The sequence below is a fragment of the Erpetoichthys calabaricus genome, chromosome 4 (genome assembly GCF_900747795.2).
Source record: "Erpetoichthys calabaricus chromosome 4, fErpCal1.3, whole genome shotgun sequence".
Taxonomy (NCBI): domain Eukaryota; kingdom Metazoa; phylum Chordata; class Cladistia; order Polypteriformes; family Polypteridae; genus Erpetoichthys; species Erpetoichthys calabaricus.
Genome location: NC_041397.2, coordinates 178164921 through 178178307, shown reverse-complemented (window position 1 = coordinate 178178307; position 13387 = coordinate 178164921). Strand labels below are relative to the sequence as shown.

General features: G+C 36.7%; 1 protein-coding gene across 2 annotated transcripts in view; it reads right to left on the bottom strand.

The window, feature by feature from the left end:
* The window catches only part of asmtl (acetylserotonin O-methyltransferase-like), a 152307-nt gene that overhangs the window by 65597 nt on the left and 73323 nt on the right, over nucleotides 1-13387 (bottom strand). For both annotated transcript variants that reach the window (XM_051926074.1, XM_051926076.1), the window contains exons 7-9: nucleotides 9298-9406; nucleotides 4212-4620; nucleotides 3108-3282 (exon numbers count right to left, since the gene is read on the bottom strand). In XM_051926074.1, the coding sequence (XP_051782034.1) occupies nucleotides 3108-3282; nucleotides 4212-4620; nucleotides 9298-9406 (693 nt within the window). The remainder of the gene's footprint in view (nucleotides 1-3107; nucleotides 3283-4211; nucleotides 4621-9297; nucleotides 9407-13387) is intronic.

Below are 13387 nucleotides of genomic sequence, written 5' to 3'. Positions count from 1 at the left end.
TATGTGTATAAATAAATAAAATATATACACACACACACACACACGTACACACATATGGTTGATATACATCCGTTTGGATATATAGGTCAGTTCAAATTGGGCAGAGTTTGAAGTTAGTAATTTGTTTAAAAATGTTATAGGTTTGGGTTTTTTTGCATCTTTGTGCAATATATGACAGAATTTGTTTACAAATGCTACAGTTTTTTTCCTGTGCAGTATTTGACAGAACTTTGGATTTTTGCATTATAGTACAGTATGTTAGATTTTTGTTCTTACTGTATGCTGCACAATTAACCTTACAGCAGAACAGTTTGTTTATCCAGACTGTAATGTTCAATTATGATTAGTATTTTATTCCATTTAGATTAATATCTTGTTTACAATGAGAAGTCAAGCAAAATGACACCTTTTATTGGCTAACTAAAATGATTACAATATTCAAGCTTTTGAGGCAACTCATACCTCTTCTTCAGTCAAGATGTAATCATCTTGCTTACATTAAGTGTAAGTGTCTGTTTAAAATGCTCTCATTTTAATATTTTTGTGTAAATCCCATAGGCCGCTTTGAAATGGTTTACTCATACTTACACTGTTTGATCTTAGTAATATTTTGACTGGTGATTTTAATGTTCTTGTGTTATTTTACTTCAGTTTTAAGTAAATAAGTAAGACCTGTTTCCCTTAACTGTCGTTTCCATTAATATAATTAGTAAGCTTTTAAGAAACCCTTGTCCACATGATAACATTTTAGGACACTTGTTTACTAAACTTCATTCATGTTTCTCCTTTCTTAATAGTTTCTAAAAAATGATTACTCCATTATTCTAGCTAACGTGGTGTTATTAAGGTGCTGCACTACGCTTTGAAATTTTAACAGCAAGCTGGACATTAAAGCTTGTTTCCTTTGTACACATTTCCTATTAGTCAAAAGCTTAAATTAATGACTGATTGCTAATATGCATTTTTACAGTGCAACAAATTCTTTACAACATTTTTGCATGCACTCTCTTTTCTGTCTCCTCATTACCATCTACTATTGAGGAAACTCTACTAACCTTTCATCTCTACCTTGAAACACACTGTCGATTTGGTAACTTTGTTCAAGAAAAAACTACTTCTTCCAAAGAATCGACCATGTCTCTAATAAATGGAAGAACTATGAGAGGATTGGACTACAAATGATAATCATCTATTCTGTCTACATAATAAACTGTGGTTCTCTTGTCTTTGACTTTATAGACAAGGAATTTATGTTGGCATTTCTCTGCCGATGATCAGATAGTGACCAGGGAGGGCCAATTACATTCTGTGGCCTGGAACAAAAAACAGACTTTGCATACTCTCTGACTTGCTATATCTTTGCCTTCTTCCACTCCCTTACTGCACCATTAATCTTGAGAATTCTAATTCTCCACCTGCTCTTGCTACTAAGGAATCCATCGGACATTTCCAGGAATGAAACTGCTGTAATTCCTGGGAAAATGGGAACGGCCAAGCTCGCATATATAGCATGTAAAAGTGTAAAAATCGATCAAGAAATAACAGAGTTATAGTTGAAAATAATTAAGTGGCACGGTTTTTTGGCCCATGGTGTAGTGTGTTGCCGATTAATTCAGTCAACAACAGACCAGCAGCAGTCAATCTCCTGGCTGACTGAGCACAGTGGACTTGGAGGAATCTGCACTCTGCAGTGCACGAATGCTGGGACGGGGCAGAGTTCATTGACGTCTGTGCTGTTGACAGCTTTGAACAGCAACTTGAAATTGCAATGCGTCAGTCTGTTGCATCCGCATTATGTGTGCTAAGAAACATGCCATCACAGAATGATGACAAGAAACTGGATGCATCAGTAAAAGCTGAAACGGAGGTGTTTCAGAGCAACGGCAAGTGTGGGCATTGTTTAGAACAAGTGTATCAGTATCTGATGACTCTGTCGCCTACTTCAGTGGAGGCAGAGCGTGCTTTCTCAGCAGCTGGCATACTAGTCTGCACGAAGGTGCGCTCTCGCCTGGAAGACCGCACGCTCGACACGTTGTGCTTTCTACGTTATTATTATCGCAACTAACTAGATACATGTACTTATATGACAGCATGAACTGCTTGTAGTTAAGGTTAGTCTTTTATTGGTGTCAACATATTGCAGTAGTTTTATTAAAAATAAGTGTTGTTGGTTCTAAAACTGTTCACATGTGAGATGCCCGTGCACTGTGTCATTCCCGGGAACCCAGGATTCCCGGGAATGACATGCGGGATTCCCATATTCCCGGTGTAGAAGAAGAATGTTCTCCTCAGCACCATGTATTTTGTGTGTTTAGTAAATTAGAATTTTTATAATAACTATTTTGTAACTTGCCAGTGAGAGACGCTTTGGCTTATGAACTAACAAAAATATGTTATTCCAGGGTTCAGGAGAAATAGTGTCCACATGAATAAAATCTAAGCTGTTTCTTGTTTTTTTTCCTCTCTCAGAGTGAATGTTTCAGGGACAAGGTCACAAGGCTGCAGAAAGTACATGTAGTTTATGCAAAGGCATCTCTCCTGTGCTTAGCTTTGAAAACACAGATAATGCTTAGCTCAACAGACATATTGTTTAACTTTACTGTTTTGATAAGGATGTTCTTTCTGTCTTATTAATCATGAAATGCTGAATTATAAAAACCCCTCCTAATTTTTTCTCGGTATTCAATTGAGCTTTGCGGCAATAAGTTATACTCTTTTGAATCTCTACTTACTGTGACTCCGAATGAATAAAAAAGAGAATTGAGAAATATTATCTGCCTGCTTTCAGTGTGCCTTTTTCGTCCACACCGGGAATGGATAAACCTGTTCGGGAATAGATTCCCTACTTGCTACCTTGTGACTATTTTCTACATATGATATTTCTGAAGAAAAAATTCTGAAGAATTAAACTATAACCTATTTCCATGATGAGAGAAAATTTCTTAATTTACATTTTTTTCTCAGAATAATATATCATCAAGAATCTAAAAATTACCTGTACAACACACATTTTATTCTATATTTGCCTCATCTAATTAATAATACTAAGTTATTTAACTTTAGTAATTGCACACTACAGTTTTATTACCATTTGGTCATAAACTTACCACAACTGTCCTTCTGCTGTGATTTCTCCAACAAGCCAAGTGACACACAGGCATCAAGAAGTCTTTCTGTTCCCGCAACTGAGTTCTGAAGTTCTTCAGCAATATCTTTTGCTGACATGCCATCACAGCTTTTCAGGATATCAAAAATCTTAAATTTTGATGCTGTTAACAAACACTGCAATTGAAAATACAAAAGTCAATGTAATATTTATAATCTGACATTAGCAACTATGTGAGGCCTTTGCTCAAGTCCAACACAAACAATAGTGCTTTCTGGCATTTCTGCATATTTTTTATCTTTAACTACATATTAAACATCTTACACAAAAGCATTTCAGAAGTTTTATGACCTTGTATAACAAAATTCACAAGGCTAATTAATCCATTTTTTTCTGGATTACTCTGGAAATTCTAGACTCAATTTATGTTTACTGTATTATATTACTTAGGATATTAATGCTGACATTTTTGTGTAACTATGACTCAACCATTTAACTAAAATGATCATATAAATTTTATCTTTATAGCAACAGAGTGTTCCTCATTTTAGGGATTAATGTGCTTTGAAACCTAACAGGCAAATAAACAAAGCCAAACTTTCTGAAACAGAAAACAAAATAGTAATGCTCTGAACAAGCACTGGCTCCCTCAAATCATGAACTGGGAGGCAGAACACAATTAAGAACGTATATCTTATCTAGGTCAACTTTTGCTTGAATATTTTTTTTATTTATATATAATGTTTTAAAGGCACAACTGCTAATAATGAGATTGCAAAAATTGACACAAAGGTACAAAGAGGAAATATGCATATTGTTAGCCTTAAATGGTAAATACATACAGTATATTACTCAATAAAATGCTTCTTCTTATAAAATAATGGACATGGATGACAACAACTGTGTCTATAAATATGACTAAAGGACTAGAACAACATTTTTATGTCACTAACAAAAATCTAAAAACACAACTTGCACATTTTTAGGCAATATAAGCAATTATATCAAATATTACAAAAAATGTATAAACGTCGTCTTTTAATGGTTAAGACACACACTGATAGCTGAATTTCAGTTTTATAAAATATAATTTAGAATACTGTACCTTTGACGCTTTAAACCCATTTATAAGATCAACAATTTTTTGAGGAAATTGTTTGTATCCTTTCACAACAGAGCTTTCAATGTTAACTGATGACTGAAAGGTTTGCTGTGACTTGCCACTTTCTGATATATTTCTACTTTCTTCTGTAGTTTTTATAGCATAATTAAGCACATTATTGTCTTCCATATGCTCCAGGTGATTCATGCTGCAACTTTCCAAGTTTTCCATGTATGGAATGGAGTCATGCTTTACACGTTTGAATTCACTTTTACATGGCTGGCCATGTATTGCTGCTAGCTTTCTGCAGAAGTGGTTCAGTGGAAATCCTACCACATTAAGAAAATCTCCCTGTACGTACTCCACAAGCATTCCTCCTAAGGCCTGAATTCCATATCCTCCAGCTTTGTCCCTATTCATGGAAATTCCAAAAGGCACTAAAGGTTAAACTACATGACAAATGATATTCTATATAGAAGAAAGGCAGTGTTAATAAATGAAAAGTATATTTTTACTTAACAAAAATGCAGAATAGTCTAACAAAATAATTTCTATGGTTATATTTCTTTATTTTGGACTTACTTTCATCTTCTCCATGATAACTATGGCATTTATATGAGCAACACAAGTATTAGTCATTACATAAATTCAAACACATTGTTCTTCCATTTATAATCTGATGTATAGTACTTCTCAAACTCAAAAACACAAATTCTTAAGGAAAATGTTAACTGTATTTAAGAACAGACTGACCTCTGTAAATTTGTTACTTGCTTTTATTATATTACCTTTTTCTTCATTTACAGTTCATTACAGTTTTAAGTCCAATAAATATGTACATTTCTATCAAAGATGTGGTAAGCAACTAATCAGATACATACTTATTACATAGTAAGTTAATAATGTAGTTCATAGTTATCAATTACAAAAACTCGGTCAGAGCATCTTCAAAATGGCAGGTCTTGTGGGTGTTCCTGGTATGCAGTGGTTAAGTTCCTACAAAAAGTGGCCCAAAGAATGACAATCAGTGAACTGGTGACAGGGTCACGGGTGCCCAAAGCTTAATGATGTGCATGGAAGAGTGATGGCTAACCTGTTTGGTCTGACCCAACTGTAGCACAAATTGCTGAAAAACTTAATACTGACCATAAGAGAAAGGTGTAAGTACACACATTGCATTCCAGCTGGCTGCATATGGGGCTGCGCTGCCCCAGACTGGTTAGAGTGACCATGCGGACTCTCATCCACTGCTGAAAGTGCCTACAATAGGCATATGAGGGTCAGAACATGGAGTAATGGAAGAAAGTGGCCTGGTCTGATGAATCATGTTTTCGTTTAAATCATGTGGACGGCCAGGTGTGTGTTCGTTGTTTACCTGGGGAAGAGATGGTAGCATTCATGTGGATATTACATTGACGTGTACCACCTACCTAAACGTTGTTGAAGGCCACATACACCTCTTCCTGGCAATGGTATTCCCTGGTGAGAGTGGCCTCTTTCAGCAAGAGAATGTGCCCTGCCACAGTGCAAAAATTATTCAGGAAAGGTTTGAGGAGTATTACAAAAAGTTCCAGGTGTTGACAAGGCCTCCAAATTCCAGAGATCTCAATTTGATCAGATGTCTGTGGGATATGCTAGAAAAATAAATCAGATCCATGAAGGCCCCACCTCACATCTTGCAGAACTTAAAAAGGATCTGCTGCTAACGTCTTAATGCCAGGTTTGATGTTGTGGCCAAATGGTATATATAAGCTCCCACATCTTAAACTGCATATTAGAATAAAATCTAGATCATTAAGTCCAGAGAACTCTCTGTAGACTCTATATGATCAAATTGTGGTGAGGCATTCAGGCCAGAGATATTAAAATATTTCTAAACCTTTGATTGTTCCCATAACAGTAATGGCTTCAATGATTGTGAAATGGAAGACATTTAGAATCACCAGCAATTTTCCTAGAGTTTTCTCATCCGACACAACTGAGTAACTGGGCAGGAATGGCCTTAGTCATTGAGGTAACCAAGAATCACTCTAACAGAGCTTCAGACGTCCTCTACTAAGATGGGAGAACCTGTGGGAAGGAGAACCATCTCAGCTGCTTCTATCAATCAGGTGTTTATTTATGGTAGAGTGACTAGACTAAAGCCACTCCTAAGTAAAAGGCATATGACAACTAGCTTAGAATTTGCCAAGCAATTTAAAGGAATCTGAGAGCATGAGGGAAAAAAAGTGAGATTCTCTTGACTGATGAGCCAAAATTGAAAAAAACATTGATTGGGTCAAAACTCTAAGCACAATGTCTGGCTTAGAACAGGCGCTGCTCACCATCTGTCTAATGCCATACCTGCACTGAAGCATGGTGGTGGCGACATCATGCTACCTAAGTGCTTTTCAGTGGCAGGGACGGGGAGCCTGGTCAGAATTGAGGGAAGGACGAATGTTGAAACATAAAGAGAGGTTTTGAAGAAAACCTGCTCCAGACTACACACAAACTCAGAATGTGCTCTGGCTGTCCTTGAGTGGACCAGCTAAGTCCAGACTTGAACCCAATTGAATATCTATCTGGAAACTTGAAGATGGCAGTTTACAGACACTTCCCATTTAGTCTAATGGAACTTGAGTGGATCTGCCAGGAAGAATGTGTAAACTGCCCAAAATCCATGGGTGTGCAAAGTTTGTAAAGAATTACCCAAGTAGATTCAAAGCTGTAACTGCAGCCAAAAGGTTGTCTACAAAGTACTGAATTACAGTGCATCCGGAAAGTATTCACAGAGCATCACTTTTTCCACATTTTGTTATGTTACAGCCTTATTCCAAAATGGATTAAATTCATTTTTTCCCTCAGAATTCTACACACAACACCCCATAATGACAACATGAAAAAAGTTTACTTGAGATTTTTGCAAATTTATTAAAAATAAAAAAATTGAGAAAGCACATGTACATAAGTATTCACAGCCTTTGCCGTGAAGCTCAAAATTGAGCTCAGGTGCATCCTGTTTTCCCCGATCATCCTTGAGATGTTTCTGCAGCTTAACTGGAGTCCACCTGTGGTAAATTCAGTTGATTGGACATGATTTGGAAAGGCACACACCTGTCTATATAAGGTCCCACAGTTGACAGTTCATGTCAGAGCACAAACCAAGCATGAAGTGAAAGGAATTGTCTGTAGACCTCCGAGACAGGATTGTCTCGAGGCACAAATCTGGGGAAGGTTACAGAAAAATTTCTGCTGCTTTGAAGGTCCCAATGAGCACAGTGGCTTCCATCATCTGTAAGTGGAAGAAGTTCGAAACCACCAGGACTCTTCCTAGAGCTGGCCGGCCATCTAAACTGAGCGATCGGGGGAGAAGGACCTTAGTCAGGGAGGTGACCAAGAACCCGATGGTCACTCTGTCAGAGCTCCAGAGGTCCTGTGTGGAGAGAGGAGAACCTTCCAGAAGGACAACCATCTCTGCAGCAATCCACCAATCAGGCTTGTATGGTAGAGTGGTCAGACGGAAGCCACTCCTTAGTAAAAGGCACATGGCAGCCCGCCTGGAGTTTGCCAAAAGGCACCTGAAGGACTCTCAGACCATGAGAAAGAAAATTCTCTGGTCTGATGAGACAAAGATTGAACTCTTTGGTGTGAATGCCAGGCGTCACGTTTGGAGGAAACTACGCACCGCTCATCACCAGGCCAATAACATCCCTACAGTGAAGCATGGTGGTGGCAGCATCATGCTGTGGGGATGATTTTCAACGGCAGGGACTGGGAGACTAGTCAGGATAAAGGGAAAGATGACTGCAGCAATGTACAGAGACATCCTGGATGAAAACCTGCTCCAGAGCGCTCTTGACCTCAGACTGGGGTGACGGTTCATCTTTCAGCAGGACAACGACCCTAAGCACATAGCCAAGATATCAAAGGAGTGGCTTCAGGACAACTCTATGAATGTCCTTGAGTGGCCCAGCCAGAGCCCAGACTTGAATCCGATTGAACATCTCTGGAGAGATCTTAAAATGGCTGTGCACCGATGCTTCCCGTCCAACCTGATGGAGCTTGAGAGGTGCTGCAAAGAGGAATGGGCGAAACTGGCCAAAGATAGGTGTGCCAAGCTTGTGGCATCATATTCAACAAGACTTGAGGCTGTAATTGCTGCCAAAGGTGCATTGACAAAGTATTGAGCAAAGGCTGTGAATACTTATGTACATGTGATTTCTCAGTTTTTTTTATTTTTAATAAATTTGCAAAAACCTCAAGTAAACTTTTTTCACGTTGTTATTATGGGGTGTTGTGTGTAGAATTCTGAGGAAAAAAATTCATTTAATCCATTTTGGAATAAGGCTGTAACATAACAAAATGTGGAAAAAGTGATGCGCTGTAAATACTTTCTGGATGCACTGTAAGTTTCTGAATACTCGCATGAAATGAGAAATATCAGTTTCTTGATTTTTAATAAATTTGCAAACATTTCTGAAAACAGTGTTACCGAGTTAGAGATTCATGAGCAAAAAAAAAAAAAATCACACATTTATCTTTTATCTCTTTTTATCTCTTGTATTGTACATGTCACAATTTTAAGAAGTGTTATGTATTTCTTATTGTAAAGCTGTTATACAGGATGGTTTCAGGATATTCTTAGTATAAAAAAACGCTAAATTAGAGTTTAAGAATTTTAACCATTCATTAACATTGGTTAATATCATATCAGTAACGTAGGTTTGAAAATTTATTCCTGTTAATTTATATTGTATGTTCTTTTTTATTTAATTTATTTAATTTTTGTTAAATCTACATCACAATTAAGTGTGCCGAAAGTTAAGGGGTCTGAATATACTATACCTGGAAAATAAAATAACTACTTTCATGACACCCAACAGGTAAATTCCTAATGAGGAGAAAATTAATTATGTTAATTCTATAGGTGCTGTAAATTGCTATATATAATGCATTGTATTAATATGTACTAATGCCAAGGACAGTATAAGTAGTGTTTTTTTTATTCAGAGTGCTTTTCAAAATAAATCAAATAGTAATTTAAAAATTCAATAAATAGTAATGTACAAATACATATTTGATAATTTTTAATTACTGAAATTGTACTTACATTGGCTCTCCACTGTCAATATACTCCCAAAGTAGCTCTTCAGATAATTCAGAAAACTTAACTTTGGTTTCCTCATGAAAAACATCAACTTCATATTCCATTTCACTCACTGTGGAAATAAGAAATGCATTACTATTAACTTTCTAACAAAAAATATACTACTCAATGGTTCTTTGGTGTAATTATAATTGTCTATACATAGAAATTCTTGTTTTATGTTGTAAACACTTTTACGAGTGAATAAAGCAATCATCCCTGCTCTGAGATTTTTGTTTCAGGACATCACTCAAATTGCAGTTTGTGGTTAGGCTGAGGTCAGGTAAATGCACTGAATGTCTGTACTCCCTAAATACTTGGATTAATTTTGTTTAAAATCTCCAATGACTGTATTATGTTTTGCATATTTAGAAATTAACCTTGTGAATACTAATTACATACATACTTTTTGCTTTACTTTCATATACTTTATTCTGGCACATTATATATTTTACTTCTTGACACTTTCTTTATGTTAAATGAGGCATTTTACCACTTTGTAAGTTATATTTTTGTTAAAAAATTATCACAATGTCCAGTAAATATAACTCTAATGGAGGGCTTTTCATTATAAAACAGTATGCTAGTTAAAAAAAAAAAGCATTTTATTATATTAACTACTTTAAAAAAAAAATTAACAAAAATTAAATAAAAAAGAAAATACAATATAAATTAACAGGAATAAATTTTCAAACCTACGTTACTGATATGATATTAACCAATGTTAATGAATGGTTAAAATTCTTAAACTCTAATTTAGCGTTTTTTTATACTAAGAATATCCTGAAACCATCCTGTATAACAGCTTTACAATAAGAAATACATACACTTCTTAAAATTGTGACATGTACAATACAAGAGTTATACCATCTGTTGAAACTCCTTAATCCAATTTTATTACTGGGAGCACAAGACCCGCATTTTAATATTTGCTGTGAAAATAAACTGAAAATGAATAAATGGAACGCAGACACCAGATGTGAAAAACAAAGTTCATAGTAAAGTTTATTGTCATATGCATACAGTACTTATATTCTTCCATTATTGTCTATCACAAACTAGTGATAGTTATATAATATACCAACATTGTCGGTGTAAAAAAATGCGATAAAAATACCATCACACATATGCAGATTGTGTATGTATATAAAAACTTACATGTTTTTTATGCAAAACTAAATAAAATCAAATTTTTTTACTATAAAATTATCTTCTATTATTATCCTACATTGTTCTAAAAATCCACATCCTTGTACTGAGGGTTCTCATCAGGGGCAAATACAAATATCAATAGACTTTCTTTGCAGCCTTTGTCGATTTTTGTAAAGCTATCAACTCAGGAGATCGAGCTGCCCTGTGGGACATCATGAGACTTCGCGGGATCCCCCCAACGTTGATGGATATCATGGCCGGCTGAACCGGATGAAGAATGGAGGCAGAACCTCTGCGTTTTTCCTAGTTGATTCTGGAGTTTGTCAGGGGTGTGTTCTTGCTCCTACTCTGTTCAATGCTTGCATGAACTGGGTACTGGGCAGGGCCATGGGGTCCAGCGGCTGTGGGGCATCTGTTGGTGAAGAAAGATTCACTGATCTTAATTTTGCCAACAATGCTATGATCTTTGTAGAGTCAATGTAGGCTCTGATTGGGGCTCTTCAGAGACTGAGCAAGGAGTCTGAGCACCTGGGCTTGTGAGTGTCCTGAATAAAAACCAAGATCCAGACTTTAATGACCTCTTGGGCACAGCCATTAGCAGTGTGTCTGCGGAGGGAATTATATTTATATTTTCAGTAACGGATTTTCTTGTCATTCAAACAGTCAGCCTATCTGGGACATGTTGCTTTATATATGACACGCACACAAAATAATCAAACCAATCTTGCATTTACCAGTATGAATGATAGTTGAATAACCTCATGAACTATGAATGCAAACTATATTAGAATCTTGCAATTCAGTTCCAGATAGTCCTCCAGAACTCAGGTGGATGAAAATGTACTGTGCTGTTTCCCATTCAAAGAAAATGTGTCTTATACAATATATGTTCAGGACAGAAGAGAGTTGTGCATTAGTAATATCCTGTGCCAACACTCAAAACGGTCCTTTTTGATCCTAAGCTAAGCAGGTGCTATACCATGTTGTCTGGGAGTGACTCAGTATGGAATCCAGTGGGCACATCTAGACGTTGGCGAGCATACATATAGAGATTTGATGTTACCTCAGATATCTAAGGAAGTAAGAGTGTTTGTGAGCCTTCTTTACTATAGCCAAGATATGCTGTGTCCCATTTCACTTTGTATTAGCCTCTTAACAAGGCTGTTTAGGTGCAAAAGGCTAAATGTTTCCAGAAAGGGACATAAAATGTTTCCAAAACATGACAACTTGTGCCATACAGTATAACTGCGATGCTATGGGATATGAAATCTAAACTTGGAACAATGATAGCCAACAGATTGGGGCACAAAAGAAAATTGGTAAGAGGGATATACAACATAAAATGTCTTGGTTATCTACTGTAAAATCTTGGTTTTTAGAGAGAAATCCCTAAAGCACTTTTTTTGTGTTTTATCTACTTGATACTGGCAAGAAAAACACTTATGTATATAAATACTTTCTTTTAAAAATGTAGTGTGTTATACTCACTACTCTTACACTATATGCAGCTCCTTTATTAGAGAAGCAGTATGAGTGATATGCTAGACCCTTTCCCAGCTGGGATGCCATAAAGGAAGGATGGTATGGAAGGAGGCATAACCCAGCCAAGATGGAACTGAAGCAACATTCCATACAAAGGGATAAATTAATAGATAATGTGGGGGAGTTGGTGCATCCAGGGCAGTTCCTCCCTCAGTATGATAGCTGGCAGGGCTCAGCTGGCATGGACCTAGTCATTCATATCTGCATTTCTTGCATACTTCCAAATAACTAATCTTATTCTACTGTATTTACTCCATAATTGCAGTACTTCATTTACTAGCTCTGCCTGCTTCAGTCTCTGCTTGTCTCTGGGTAAAATGTTGATCTAAAGTTTTAGCACCCTTGGTGGGTAAGTATTATCTCTTAAATTTGTTTGGTGAAGTACTCCACAGTAACAGTAAATAATCACTCAAGATGCATATGGTCATATTCCGTAATAATGTTTTAAAGATTGCTAAGCACAGTGTGGGTGTTGGCCTGCAAGGGTAAACAACAATCTGTAAAACAGTGGAGAACGCTTAGAAGATGAAAGAGATTGCACTTGGTCATTAAATATACTGTACCTACCAGGTTAGCAGATATTGATAAGGTTATAGCATCCTTGGATCACGGCTGGTTTAAAAAAAAACACCAGAATGTTCCAAAAGACAAAACCTATGCTGAATCCACACATGAACTGATGTGTAGGCATACCCTGCTGGAGCCTCTCACCTACCACTGCAAGATGTGACTGATGATGCAAAGAAAAAGAAGGAACAGTTTCATGTAATTCTAACTGAAGCATCAGCAACCTTCAACATGTAAAGATCTTCACCCTCCACAGATCTTTGATCACATGTTCTGGCTGCACAGCCCATTGGGCCACACACTTGGCCGTCAGTGAGTCTTGGATTTGGACTCTGAGCTTGGGTTTGCTCACAGAGAGTTGGGGAAACAGCGACATGCGGGTTGTCTCTGACCTGCATAGTGAGGCAGCGTGTATGAGGTTACAAAGGGATAATGCAGCTGGGAGTGTGTGGCGCCGATTTAGACATGAGCTGCATGGCAGAAACAGCACTCTGCTAAAAAAGCCAAACTGTCCTTTATAGGGCAACTCGCCAGCAATCATTTCAAAGATGCTAATTTTATTCCTTCATCTCTCACACCCCCATTACAGTAATATTGAGCATCTTCCAAAGAATCAACATTTGCACTGTACACTGAGTAAAATCATTACCAAATAAAATATTCTGTAGTTGAAAGCCTGAAAAGGGAACCTTAAATTATGAAAATCACATTATTGTTTTTCTTTCCTTGATATGAAAATAGAAAATAAAAAAAATACTCCTATAAAATAATTTAGCAATATTGTTGCAGTAAG